This window comes from Lampris incognitus, chromosome 19 (genome assembly GCF_029633865.1).
Source record: "Lampris incognitus isolate fLamInc1 chromosome 19, fLamInc1.hap2, whole genome shotgun sequence".
In the NCBI taxonomy this organism is placed as follows: Eukaryota; Metazoa; Chordata; class Actinopteri; order Lampriformes; family Lampridae; genus Lampris; species Lampris incognitus.
This window is the reverse complement of record NC_079229.1, coordinates 11,892,837-11,907,403: the sequence shown is the minus strand read 5'-3', so window position 1 is coordinate 11,907,403 and position 14,567 is coordinate 11,892,837. Positions and strand designations below refer to the sequence as shown.

The 14,567-nt window shown below is 46.8% G+C and overlaps 1 protein-coding gene across 1 annotated transcript in view; it reads right to left on the bottom strand.

Annotated features, from left to right (window-relative positions):
- acp5b (acid phosphatase 5b, tartrate resistant) overlaps window positions 1-12,191 on the bottom strand; it is a 120,915-nt gene extending 108,724 nt beyond the window's left edge. The window contains exons 1-4 of the mRNA XM_056299158.1: window positions 11,986-12,191; window positions 11,614-11,804; window positions 10,778-10,905; window positions 8,942-9,133 (exon numbers count right to left, since the gene is read on the bottom strand). Of these exons, the coding sequence (XP_056155133.1) occupies window positions 8,942-9,133; window positions 10,778-10,905; window positions 11,614-11,804; window positions 11,986-12,061 (587 nt within the window). The 5' untranslated portion in view covers window positions 12,062-12,191. The remainder of the gene's footprint in view (window positions 1-8,941; window positions 9,134-10,777; window positions 10,906-11,613; window positions 11,805-11,985) is intronic.
- Between the last annotated feature and the right edge of the window lie 2,376 nt (window positions 12,192-14,567).

Here is a 14,567-nt window from a genome sequence, read left to right as displayed (position 1 = left end):
TACGTGTCCACGCTGAGAGAACTCGCTGCTACGTGCGACTTTAAAACGTTAGAGGATGACATGCTACGGGACCAGTTGGTGGAAATGACTAACTCCAATCGGATAAGAGAGCGTTTGCTGCTGGAGGTGCCCCTAACTCTGGAAAAGGCTGTAACTATTGCTGGACTAATTGAATCCGTCACATCTAATGCTAAAATCAAGGACCGGGGAACTGCGGGTGCAGCGCCGCCCGCGGCAGCTGTGGGTGTGCAGCCGGTGGACACAACCAGGGGACCGCCAGCGACCACGAGAGACAAAGGCCAACATGCTTCAGATGTGGAGCACGCGATCATAAAGCTTCCTACCCATCTTGCCCCGCTGTAATAACTGCAGGAAAAAGGGGCATTTTGCAAAGGTGTGTAGGGGGCAAAGAAAGTAAGTGAAATTACAGATGTGGAACAAGTAGAGCGCACTGTAGCTGAAGTGACTATATTAAATGTATATACTGTAGCTCGCACTGGGAATAAAATAATGTGCACAGTACAGATGGCTGTTGAGGGGCAGACAACACAAAATGTGAAACTTATGCTGGACACGGGCTCCGCTGTTTCAATCCTTCCCAATGCAATGTTAATACAACTTTTCCCAAACGCCCCACTGAGTACACCGACACTGAAACTTGAGTTACGGAGGCAATCCTATTCCTGTGAGTGTAACTCAACATGCCACACGCCAGTAAAAGTATGAGGAGTGAGATATATGTTACACACTAAGACGGCCATTCTAGGCAGAGACTTGTTTGCTGGACTTGATATGCAGTTAGTGAATGGTCAAGTTGCAAGTTCGACCTGCTCCCCAGTCAGACGTCACCCAGATGCCGTTTCATCCATTTCAGAACAGGGCAATGGTGAGACACTGAGCTATGCAAAAGGATTTGTTCACAAAATCAAAGTGCGCACAGATGTGACCCAAATTCAGCAAAGACTGCGCCGCCTACCTTTTGCAGTGAGAGGTGCAGTTACGCAGGAGCTTGAGAAGCTTCCAAGACGGGACGTTATAGAGCCTCTGAAGTCATCCGAGTGGGTTTCCCCTATTGTAGTGACCGCAAAGAAAGAGGGAGCTATTAGGTTATGTGTGGACTTAAGGGAGCCCAATAAGGCTCTAGTGGTGGACAGCTACCCTCTCCCACACATGGAGGAAATGTTTTCAGAGCTCAGAGGGGGAACGGTTTTCTCCACACTTGACCTGCAGAGTGCATATCATCAGGTAGTGCTCCATGAGGACAGCAGAAATCTCACAGGCCCTCATCAGGTTTAAACGTGTTCCATATGGACTGGCTTCAGGGCATAGCTGCTTCCTGCGGATGATGACGACCATACCGAAAGACTTACCTGAGTGCCAATGCTACTTGGATGATGTGATCATCCATGGGAAAACCAGGGAACAACATGATGCCCATCTCCGGGCAGTACTCCAGGCCATCAATACACCAGGACTGAAACAGATCATGGCAAAGTGCAAATTCAGGCAGGAAGAGCTTGGCTTCCTGGGCCACAGGGTGTCAGCCCAGGGCATACAGCCAGACCCCTGTCATGTGGAGGCAGTGTTGCAGGCACCTGCCCCCAAGGATGCCTCTGGCCTCCGCTCCTTTCTGGGGCTCACTTTACGGTATGCAAAGTTCATTCCCAACTACTCCGCAGTGGTGGAGCCTACGCACAGCCTGTTGCGAGGAGATGCTGCATATGTCTGGACTGCAAGTGCACAGCAGAGATTTGAAACAGTGAAGCAGTGGATTGTATACAGTACCGCGCTGACATTGTTTGACCATGATCTGCCCACCATCGTAACCACTGACGCTTCAGATTATGGGGTTGGGGCTGTGCTGACTCAAATACACCCAGACAACTCCGAGAGAACAGTGGCGTTCGCGTCACGCACGCTTTCATCAGCAGAGCGGAAGTGTTAGGGCCTGGGCGAACGCGCGGACCCAAGGAGGCAGTGCAGTGGTGCTAAAACGGGTTTATTCGTCTTAGCCAAAAGGTCGGCAACAGGAAAAAGGCAGGAGGCGGTGACTGAAGGCAGGCTGGCGCCTTCCCGGGATCTGGGCTGAAGCAACGAGGTCCTGGATCTGGAAATGGCAAGGGGGAAGAGTTTGGTCAAGAAATAAACAAACGGCGAGAACGCTTTCTTCTGGATAGGGTACGCCGGCACTACCGATGAGACGGAGTTATCTGGCAAAGTGGTGAAGATTGAACCAGGATTTTATGGAGGAGAGGTAGGTAATTGCACATGGGGATCAGGTGTGCCTTGCTGCACTCAGCCCAGAAGTAGGTCAGCCACACCTCCATGTCGCAGCCCATCCTGCAGGTACTCAGAGAGGAGGGGGGAAAACACTCAGACCATAATAGTACCCCCCCCCCCTAATGGACGCCTCCTGGCGTCCTACCAGGCTTGTCTTGGAATCGGTTATATATATATATATATTTTTTTTTTAAAAAGGTCAAGAGGTCAGGATCCAGAATCAGGGAGCGTGAGATCCAAGAGCGCTCCTCGGGGCCGTACCCCTCCCAGATATTGGTAGCCGCGGCCCCGCCTGCTGACATCGAGGATGCGGTTGACAGTGAAGGCCGGGTGGCCATCGATGAGATGGGAGGAGGGGGGGGGGTCGGGGAATCTCAGGCGGGCGGCCAGGACGTAGGAGGCAGAGCATCTCCAGCGGGAGACCAAGCTCCAGAGGCGGCGTGGCAGCCGCGGGACTCGGCGGAGGCCACGCGGGACTCGGCGGAGGCGGCGTGGCAGCGGGGCAGGCGAAACTCGGAGGCGGCTCGGGGACGCTGGGCTGCAGAGGCTCGGGGACGCTGGGCAGCCAAGCCCAACTGGTCGGGCTGGGACCGGGGCTAGAGCAGGGTGGTCGCTGAGTTTGGACACTGCCACAGTAAGAGCATTGATCTGCGCGGAGAGTGAGGCAAGGGAGCTCGCCGAGGTATACGAGTTTGCCTGGAGCCCACTGAGTTCTGTCTCTGCTGGGTCCATTCTGGCCAGATAATTCTGTTACGGCTTAGGCGAACGCGCGGACCCAAGGAGGCAAGGGACAGTGCAGTGGTGCTAAAACGGGTTTATTCGTCTTAGCCAAAAGGTCGGCAACAGAAAAAGGCAGGAGGCGGTGACTGAAGGCAGGCTGGCGCCTTCCCGGGATCTGGGCTGAAGCAACGAGGTCCTGGATCTGGAAATGGCAAGGGGAAGAGTTTGGTCAAGAAATAAACAAACAAACGGCGAGAACGCTTTCTCGGGAAACTTCTTCTGGATAGAGTACGCAGGCACTACCAATGAGACGGAATTATCTAGCAAAGTGGTGAAGACTGAACCAGGCTTTTATGGAGGAGAGGTGGGTAATTGCACATGGGGATCAGGTGTGCCTTGCTGCACTCAGCCCAGAAGTAGGTCAGCCACGCCTCCATGTCGCAGCCCATCCTGCAGGTTCTCAGAGAGGAGGGGGAAACACTCAGACCATAACAGGAAGTACTCCACGGTGGAGAAAGAAGCTTTGGGGTGTGTCTGGGCTACAGAGAAATGGAGAATCTACCTGTGGGGCAGACGCTTCACATTATGTACAGACCACAGCCCCCTCACTACACTACTCTCCTCTAAGGGGCTGGACAGAGTTGGTATTCGTATAGCTAGGTGGTCAGCTAGGTTGCTGTCGTTTAATTGTGACATGCAGTACAGACCTGGCACAGAACATGTCACAGCTGACTGTCTGTCCAGGCTCCCGTTGCTAACTGCTGATCAGGGAAAGGAGGACGAGCTGGAGGTGGTGGCACTCATCGGCAGCTTCTCAGCTGTGTCTGCAGATGAATTCAAGGAGGCCTGTCAAGCATGCCCTGTTCAGTCACAGCTGTGCAAGTTCATCGCCACAAGATGGCCACACTCAGGTCTGGATCCAACACTGACATCCTACTACAGACTGAGAGCAGAACTGTCCGTAGTCGATGGATGTGTCCTGTGGGGAGACCACCGTCTACTGGTGCCACAGCAACTGCAGCCACAACTGACACGACTGGCTCACAAGACACATCAGGGCATCGTCAGAATGAAACAATGTCTCAGGGACCTCTACTGGTGGCCTGGGATGGATGCACAAGTCGAAGCCACAATCAAATCTTGCCTCACATGTCAGCAGCATGACAAGACAGCTGTTACACATACTATGCCTATGCAACCTGTTCCATTCCCGGATGCTGCATGGGAAAAAGTAGCAATAGACATTGTAGGCCCTTGTGAGTCCACAGCCCCTGGTTGCCGTTTTGCTATTACCCACATAGATTACTTTAGTAAGTGGCCTGAGGTTGCATTCATGTCCCAAGTTACTTCTGCATCAGTGATCCACTTCCTGTCTGCAGTGTTCAGCAGGGAAGGAAACCCAAAAGAGTTAATCTCAGACAATGGTAGTCAACTGATTTCACAGGAAATGGAATCTTTTCTCAAGGACAGGGGAATTGCACACAAACACTCCTCACTCTACTACCCCCAGGCAAATGGGGAAATTGAGAGATTTAATCGATGTCTGAAGGATAGTCTACTGACTGCGAAAATAGAAGGAAAGAAGTGGACAGCATCAACCAGACTTTCTCCGGGTCTACAGGGCAACCAGGCATGCCACCACTCAATGCTCCCCTGCAGAGCTGTTGCACGGACGTCAGATGCACACCAAACTCCATGTGACAGGCCTCCACAAACCACAGCCTGTCACATCCTTACAAGCACAAAACACAGCACAAACAGTGAAAGAGAAGCAGAGGAAGATGAAGGAATATGCAGACAAGAAGAGAAGGGCAAAAGCAGTGCACTTTGCCCCTGGGTCTTGGGTCAGAGTTAGGAGACCAGGTATACTACGCAAGAGACAGTCAAAGTACTCTCGTCCTCTTCAGGTGCATGAGCAAAGAGGTCAGTACACTTACAGACTGTCTGATGGGCGCAACTGGAATGCATCCTATCTCACGTCAGCCCTACCCCTTCATGGTCATGCAGACCCTGGGCAGGCCCTTCCTCCCGAGGGGCCTGACATAGACTGTAGCCGAGTCCAGCCTGACCCACTACATGCTCAGCCCCCTCTGTGAGAGGTCAGGGTCAGGAGGCCGCCGGCTTGGGCACAGGACTATGTTATGTGAGGATGGTAAACTAAAACAAGAGTAGCCTATTGTTCGTATGAAACTGTTATTTCAAGACTGTTATTTCTTATAGACCTAGTACTGTCTGTATGAAGCTGTTATTTCAAAGCTGTTATTTTTAATGACCTAGTAGTGTCTGCATGAGACTGTTATTTCGAAACTGTTATTTGTTTTATGGTGAAGGTATTCTGTTGTTATTGTAAGACTGTTCATAGCTTATTCAGTTCAGCATAAGCACCGCAGTGATTGACAGTTGGTGATGGAAATGTTATCTTTTGCAAAGGGGATATGTGACGTCTTCAGTTGATGTAGTTGGAGGACAGTAGGGGGAGCTAGAGGACAAGATAGGATGTAAGTGACTGTAAGAGGGGAGAAGGAGTGTGACGTGGTGGTTGAAGTAAAGAAGCGTATGCTAACAGACGTGTGTCTTCAAGTGGTCCCTTAGCAACACAACACCTACATTCCATCTTCCTGGAACTACTCCCTGAGAGGCTGTACATCAAACTGTTTTCTTGTCCAACTAGACTCCTTGAATGTGGATTGAAACACAAATATACGTTATTTCATTAAGACACATTTGTGGACAAATACAATATTCTAGTCCAGACAAAAGTTGTGTGGATTGTGGGGTATGTCAGGACGATTCCAAGGGCCCTTATTGAACGTGGTCTTAGATGATAGACAGAGGCTGCAGACGCAGCTCTCGCTCAACTAAAACAGTCTTTGACTACCACGGCTCCTTTAGGACTGCCTGACCCAGACAGACCACCCACACAGACTGTGGCTGGAGGAGGCTTTATGATGTCTGTGTTGATAAGACAGACAGAGACAGAGAGAAAAAAGGGGAGAAAAGAGGCTATGTGTACATATGTAAATATATTGCAGTCTTGATGCATGCTCAATAGTCCAGGTAAGACAATCAAAGAAGGCTGAATCAGTTCATCTGACACAACGTTTCTTAACAGATACGTTTCATCACTCATCTAAGTGACCTCTTCTTCAGCCTGACTCAATGCTTCCTTTTCAAATATTCCTCTTTTCCAACATGTCACAAATCATCTGATGCACTGAGTTTGATGTGTGGATTTGTTGAGCACTTCAGATTATTGGCAATATCTGTATGTTATATTTACATGTTCAAAGTAATTAATTAATTAATTAATTAATTCATTCATTCATTCATTCATTCATTCATTCATTCATAAACAGGGCTGTAGGCAAACTAGGCAGCTGCCTAGGGTCTAATTGCCACATGGGGGCCCAGACAGACGGATAAAAACATCAAATTTTGGTCTAAATTAAAAATATTTCACATAAAATATTTTAACCTATAAATAGATAATAATAAACAAAAATATATACCAAACTAATTAACCATAATAACCGTGTGGCAATTAAAAGTAATATTGTTGGTTTACAAAGCATCAAAATGTGCTTGTTTGGGGGGGGGCAAGAAAAATGCTCTGCCTAGTATTATCTATTCATTTAATCCGGCCCTGTTCATAAATAGTGCTATTAAATAATTTTCAACATTTTTGGGCATTAATCTGAGGATTAATAATATTGTGGACGTAAATTCATATGTACAACTTGTAAGTTTTCACCCGTTTGCTGGTAGGTGCAGGCGAAAGTTTGTCAACAATTCTGTGGATGTCGTTGACATTTATCCATGGTAAATCATGCAGGCATCGTGAAAAACATGCCATTGTCAATAGCACACACCAACAAACAGAAAACTGGTGTGACCGCTGCAGTAGAGACCGGAAGTCAGTGGACTACAGTTATGCACAGATTCGATTCAGCCAAAATGTTGGCAACACTTAAAAATGTGTTATAAAGGTTTTTGGAAAAGGATTTTGGAACTTTGTAGTATCACCAGATGCAGCAATGCGACGCCAAGTCCGTACACTCAGCACACACAATTCAATATGCATCAATCAGTGCACACCGTTTGAGTCTCGACTCATATCCATCTCGAAAGGGATTTGTTCAAACACGACTGGTTTGTTCTTTTTTTTTCCTCCCCAATTGTACTTGGCCCATTACCCCACTCTTCAAAGCCGTCCCGGTCGCTGCCCCACCCCCTCTGCCGATCTGGGGAGGGCTGTAGACTACCACACGCCTCCTCCGATACATGTGGAGTCGCCAGCCGCTTCTTTTCACCTGACAGTGAAAAGTTTCACCAGGAGGACGTAGCGCGTGGGAGGATCACGCTATTCCCCCCAGTTCCCCCACCTCCCCGAACAGGCGCCCCAACCGACCAGAGGAGGCGCTAGTGCAGCAATCAGGACACGTACCCACATCCGGCTTCCAACCCGCACACAAGGCCAATTGTGTGTGTAGGGACGTCCGACCAAGCCGGAGGTAACACGGGGATTCGAACCGCCGATCCCCGTGTTGTGGTTTGTGATCACCACTAGATTGGACAGTGGTGTGGTGGACACGTATTGGGGACAGAATTCAACCCAGGAACTAAGGGTTAAGTCATGGTTGCCCTGGCAGGTTAACGCAGGGTTAAGTTATGGTTGTCCAGCCAGTTTTCTGATTATTCTTGCCGCCTCCGCTCAGTCGAGTTTTGGTTTTGTTGTCTGATTTACCGTGGATTAAAGAAAGTTGCCTACACGGCTAAAGTGTGAACCTACGGTCTTCTCCGTTCCTTCGGCTCTACACTGGCACATTTTCAAAAACAACAGAGCGGCTACCAATTCTGTCATGGGAGGTCTCATTTTTCTTCAATAAATAAATTGCATCATTAGAATGAATTTGATAAGCTGTTCTTGTTACATTTTACAGCACTTCTCTTTAATCCAAACAGCTCTTTCATGATTTGAACGGCACTATTTTTACAAATAGTGTCGTATACCATAGAATAGCATAGAAGAGAAAGGCAGGGCGTCTGGATAGCGTGGTGGTCTATTCCGTTGCCTACCAACACGGGGATCGCCCGTTCGAATCCCCGTGCTACCTCCGACTTGGTCGGGCGTCCCTACACAACTGGCCGTGTCTGCGGGTGGGAAGCCGGATGTTGGTATGTGTCCTGGTCGCTGCACTAGCGCCTCCTCTGGTCGTTCGGGGCGCCTGTTCGGGGAGAAGGGGGAACTGGGGGGAATAACGTGGGTTTCTCCCATGCGCTATGTCCCCCTGGTGAAACTCCTCACTGTCAGGTGAAAAGAAGCGGCTGGCGACTCCACATGTATCGGAGGAGGCATGTGGTAGTCTGCAGAGGGGGTGGAGCAGCGACCGGGATGGCTCGGGGGAGTGTAGTAATTGGCCAGGTACAATTGGGGAGGGGAAAAAAGGGGGTGGAGTGAAAGACAAGCTCTTTCGTTAAATGTTGTCAGAACAAGACAGGTATTTGTACGAGTCATAATAATACTCTAATACAGCTCATAATTTTCATAAGACATACCAAACACGAGGCACCATACATATCACTGTTTCAGTTCTAGATAAATCTGCACATATAGATAAATCTGTGTATCTGATGTTTTACCATCTTTTTGGCACCTGCACAAGGCAGAAAAGCACTGGCTATGACAACTTGACAGGAGCAATGAGCAAGGGAATGTTTATTTATGATGGGTTTGCACATGGCCGCAACTAGAACCGCAAGATGCCTTTGAAGAGGCACACACCGGGGACACATCTAGCACCTGACGTTCATCTCAAGGAGGCAGTCAATTCCACGACAAGATGGAGACACTCGCAACCTGTCACGATGAAGACTGAAACCAAGACTGGGCCTGGAAGTGAGCGCGACAACACTGAAACAAGAATCAAGGCAGTTGGCTTACTTGCTGTTCACCAGTTTAGAGACAATCCAGTTCCACTGTTCTTCTGCTACTTTTGGATCCTCTGCTCCTTTAGGCTGGGCTTCATTATAAGTGTTTCCACACAACACTACTGTGTCAATCATTAGGATGGTCACCGACATGTTTGTGTGTGGAACAGTGAACAGAAGGTCATAGTAGAGAGCTGGGTAGTTCCTACACGCGAAAGACATAAAGGAAGAGATTCTACTTCAAAAGTAATTCTGCTGATTATCAGTATTCACGTTTATTTATTTATTATCCCCCTTTTTCTCCCCAATTGTACTTGGCCAACTACCCCACTCTTCCGAGCCGTCCCGGTCGCTGCTCCACCCCCTCTGCCGATCCGGGGAGGGCTGCAGACTACCACATGCCTCCTCCAATACATGTGGAGTCGCCAGCCACTTCTTTTCACCTGGCACTGAGGAGTTTCGCCAGAGGGACGAAGCGCGTGGGAGGATCACGCTATTCCCCTTCCCCCCTGAACAGCCGCCCCAACCGAGCAGAGGACGCACTAGTACAGCGACCAGAACACATCCGGCTTCTCACCTGCAGACACGGCCAATTGTGTCTGTAGGGACGTCCAACCAAGCCGGAGGTAACACGGGGATTCAAACCTACGATCCCTGTATTGGTAGGCAACGGAATAGACCGCTATGCTACCTGGACGCCCCAGCGTTTATTTTTCTATTTATGAGCGCAGTTGGGTTTTACACTGTTCTTTGCTGATGGAAACAAGAGGAGAGAGTTTATTCTATCCATTTCTTTGTGTTTTTACAAAAATGAGAATATGGCACAGCAGCACACAACCTTCATGTAATACATTCACATTAGAGTATAACACATACATTCAAATCATCCCATTTAATTTTCTCAATTAAATATTAGAACCAGCATCAGAATCTCTTTTACTGGCCAAATAATTTAGACTGTAGAGGAAATCTGACTTGGTGAGTTGCTCACATAGAACAAGTAGGGCATAATGCAGCCTTAAAAGGCCGACTATCTACCAGCAAGTTTAGTGGGCAAAGCATATCATATAAGAAGCCATTTACAGGATAGATCAGTTACCTCTGAACCCATAGGCTGACTGAAATTGATAGCACTCCCAGATAGCAAAATTGCTGCGGCCCGGACCTGTCCCACACATCCAGCCCACATACCACGTGAAATGATGACATTTGGGCGGTCAGCTCCTGTTTGCCAGATTTGGGCCAGAACCAAGCCATAGTAATGCTGCATGTGCCACATATTTGCCAAAGGTGGCCCATATTTGTTTTGTGATACTTGGGCCATATTCACCATTTACCACATGGGCCACTTCAGGGTCACATCCAGATTACATGTTGCCGAGAGCACCGCATCTTTGCCAAAAAAAGCCCACATTTGATTTGGCATATTTGTGCCATATTTGCTATTATACATGTGGGCCACTTCAGGCTCACATCCATTTTGTCAGGGCCAGAAGACGGCCATCAGTGCCGCCTCATTGCCTGAAGTGGCCCACATCCAGCTGCTACCTGGTCTGGGAATAATTTAACCCTGTGTTCTGTTTGTTGAAATTACAGCTACTAACCATAAACAGTGTTAATATTAGCTAATATTAGTAATAAGTAAGATAAGGATAAGCCTTATTAGGTATTTTAGATAAATATTACAATTGTATCACTATAAAATCCAAAGGTGGCTTGGTTGGGTCAGTATGGCCGGTGAACAATACATCCATTGCTAACTAGAGAACAGAACATGAGGATTAAGCTTGTTCAGGATGGCCAGCACCAACACGGCTTATCAACAAAAGACTTGTTTCATTATGTTTACCATCTGCGGGATCTGTTAGAGTACGCCATTTGAGCTGAGATGTTCCTCAGATGGTCATGGTTTCCTGCCACCAGATACCATGGGATGTTTAGCAGTGAGGGCTGAGAGAAGACATCCTCAAATGTATGCTGTTGGAAGGAATCCTTTGTTATTGATAGTAACAGTAAATGACATATGATGCTATACGATTAAACAGATTTGTTCTGCTTTTTTAATGGTGCACTTAAAGAAAATCATATGACTGAGATGACTAATAACACTGTTTGAGATTTAGGCCCTGTGTTACAGTACACAAGGGGGCATTGTTTCCTCTCCTTATAAAAAGGAATTGTAGGAATCGGCTCTGTGCACAACTGTAGTCCACTGACTTCCGGTTTCTACTGCAGTGGTCATACCAGTTTCCTATTTGTTGGCGTGTGCTGTTGACAATGGCATAATTTTCGCGATGCCTGCAAGATTTACCATGGATAAATGTCAATGACATGCACAAAATTGTCGACAAACTTTCACCTGCACCTACCGGCAAACGGGTGAAAAGTGTTAAGTTTGTGGACATAAGGTGATATGAACAACTTGAAATGTTTCACCTGCTGCAGTAGAAACCGGAAGTCAGTGGACTACATTTATGCAGAGTTGATTGTGGGATTTGAAATAGTTGCTTAACTACCATATCCAATCTATTGTGGAGGCAACCCAACCGTCTGACTGAATCGATACAGTCAGTGTGCATGTTCCCCCCATTTCTCACACCGTCATCTGATAAGAAGTAGTCATTAAATCAAATATATGTGTCGTAACTTCTAGCCATGTTTCCTCTGGGGGAGATGTGAACTAGCCTTGAAGCGGTGGTCGTCCACATCTTTCACCCCGCTGTAATAGAAGTGGTCGCCCAGGCTGAGGATGAAGTCCAGTCCTGTGGTTTGGGCAAGCATAGCGGCCTCTGCAGCCACGGCCTGCTGCTGGAATGTGTAATAGGGAGGTAATGGAATACCTCCCCAGTCCCCGACAGCAGCAAAACGCAGGGATGCTATAGTGAAACCAAAAACATGCTGTTTCTTCTCAAACATTATAATGTGAATTGGGGAGAAAATAAAAACGTTCTTAACAACCAAGTTCCTCGTTTATGGCGAGCAAATCTGCCAAATCACACAAATAATAACTTCAGAATGAAGAAAATCCAGTGTCGCCTGCAGACAGCAGTACAGTACCTTGTTGCAGTGTGACGCAGAGATGCCACATTGCCTGGAAGCAGCATGCAAGCAGCACAAAGCTTAACCTCCTCATGACTGCTGAAACTGTTCTCTTCTTACAAAAGTCATGAAATGACAGTTGAAATGTTACAGGCAGAAAGCCGAAGCCTTACTTTCTGTTTGCTGGTAAAATGCTGTTGAAAATGAAAGAGGCTGCTTTGTGGTGGCGGTACAACTTCCCGTATTGAGCCATATGAGACAAACAACACATCAGCTGGTGGGCAGAGCGTGTGCACATTACCCAATAAACACACACTGGGTGTTATTATCAAACCTCTTCTTTTATGGGACTACTCAGCTAGCATGTGGTGCAGGCCTACACCTGTTCAACAGGTGAACAGCTGAAAACAAGTTCCTCATTGGTTACGTGTTGTTGGGTAATGAAAATGATTTTGTTCATGTATCCCAATGAGATGGACTCTCAAGGGGCCTGATACAAGCTTTGAAAGCAAAATGGTGACATAGAAACATTTTCAGTTCGTACCTGTTCAAATCTCACAACCAGAATTTGAATGTAGTGTGAACATGGGGGGGGAAATGACATGCGAAAAATGTCAGAAGGTTTTTAAAACTTGTGAGTTGTATTTCAATTGTGCTCACTAATGTCACAAGCATGAGATTGTCAGTAACATTAGAAATAACAAATGAGTTCGAATCCCCGTGTTACCTCCTGCTTGGTCAGGGGTCCCTACAGACAAAATTGACTTTGTGCATAACTGTAGTCCACTGACTTCCGGTTTGGTCTGTCAGTCATTTGTAACTGGATTCACAGTGCTTGCCTCTGCGGTCTAACGTTTGAAAAGTTTTGGCAGACAAAACATTACAGTCAGCTCTAGTGTCAATTCGGAATGTGACCTTCTTTTTATTTATTATACAGTCCATCTGTCTTGGTCATTTTGTGCAGTTTCATTTTATTTCATTGTAGAGCCGAAGGGCTTTTCTTGACCCAGTAGATTTAACATCCTGCTCATTAGCTCCGATGGTTTGCCATCTCCCAAGCCCTGAATTGCGAAGAGGCGACGTGCTCTCTCCGTTGTTGACAGTTCAAAAGTTTCAAGGAGGAGATTTTTAAGTGCGGCGTATTTACCATCGGCCGGTGGGTTGTTTATGAACCCGCTTATCCTGGAAGCCGTAGCGCCCCCCAGCGCTGCCACTATGTAGTAGTACCTTGTCTCGTCTGCTGTTATGTCTCTGAGCGCGAGCTGTGCCTCAGCCTGTGTGAACCACGTAGCCGCGGAAGACTCCCAAAACTCCGGCAGCTTAATTGCAACGGCGTTCGTAGCCATAATGTGTGTGGTTTCAGAAAACTTATCCGAAAACCGACGTCGGGGTCACCAGTGTAGAGCCGAAGGAACGGAGAAGACCGTAGGTTCACACTTTAGCCGTGTAGGCAACTTTCTTTAATCCACGGTAAATCAGAGAGACAACAAAACCACAGCTCGACTGAGCGGAGGCGGCAAGAATAACCAGAAAACTGGCTGAACAACCATAACTTAACCCTGCGTTAACCTGCCAGGGCAACCATGACTTAACCCTTAGTTCCTGGGGTGAATTCTATCCCCAGTACGTGTCCACCACATCATTATTATTTATTCCACTCATGGTAATGCACAGCTCCAGACAGAAACACGCAATTCATAATCAAACACAAACCAATTTACACATTCCATGATTGAAAATGAGCAGGGAGAAGAAAAATCTTATTTTACCTGCCCCTTACTCAAACATAAATAAACAACAGAATAGATGGTCTGTCAGTCATTTACTCAACAACTAATACTTACAGCAACATGGGAAATGAAAAAGAACCAAAAAGCCATACTCAATAATTCACCATCAACTGAAAACCCATTACCTGACAACTCCATATTGTCTAATTATTCTTTCCTTATACATTTTCTTGAAGTGAAAGATAGATCGTTCTCTAAAGAATTCCATAGTTTGACGCCACATACCGAAATACACATCTGCTTTAAAGTAGTATGTGTGTACTGATGTTTAAAATTGCATTTCCTTCTATGGTCCTCGTGCTTTGAACTAAAAACAGATAATTTTTGTACATCTTCTGGTAATACTCTGCTTTTTACACTGTACATAATTAACAATGTCTGTAACTCAACTAAATCTTTAAGTTTCATCAATCCTGACTTAATAAGCAGTCCGTTGGTGTGTTCTTTTGGATCCACTTTATGGATAATTCTTACTGCTCTTTTCTGTAATAGTGTGATGAACGATGTGTATAGGTCGTCTCTCCCTGTGTGACGAACTGCTTGTCACATCGTTCATCACAATATAAACAATGGCTTTATGTTGCTCATGTACGTGTTGCCCCACACCTCCACGCAGTAACTAAAATATGGCAAAATAAGTGAACAGTACAGAATTTGCATTACCTTGTAATGTAACACGTACTCTGCTTTGTTCAAAACAGAAATATTCTTAGACGCCTTTGTTTTTACATATACTATATGAGATTTCCATGTCAGTTTGTCATCCATTATTAAACCCAAGAATCTAAACTCAGATACTTTTTCAATATC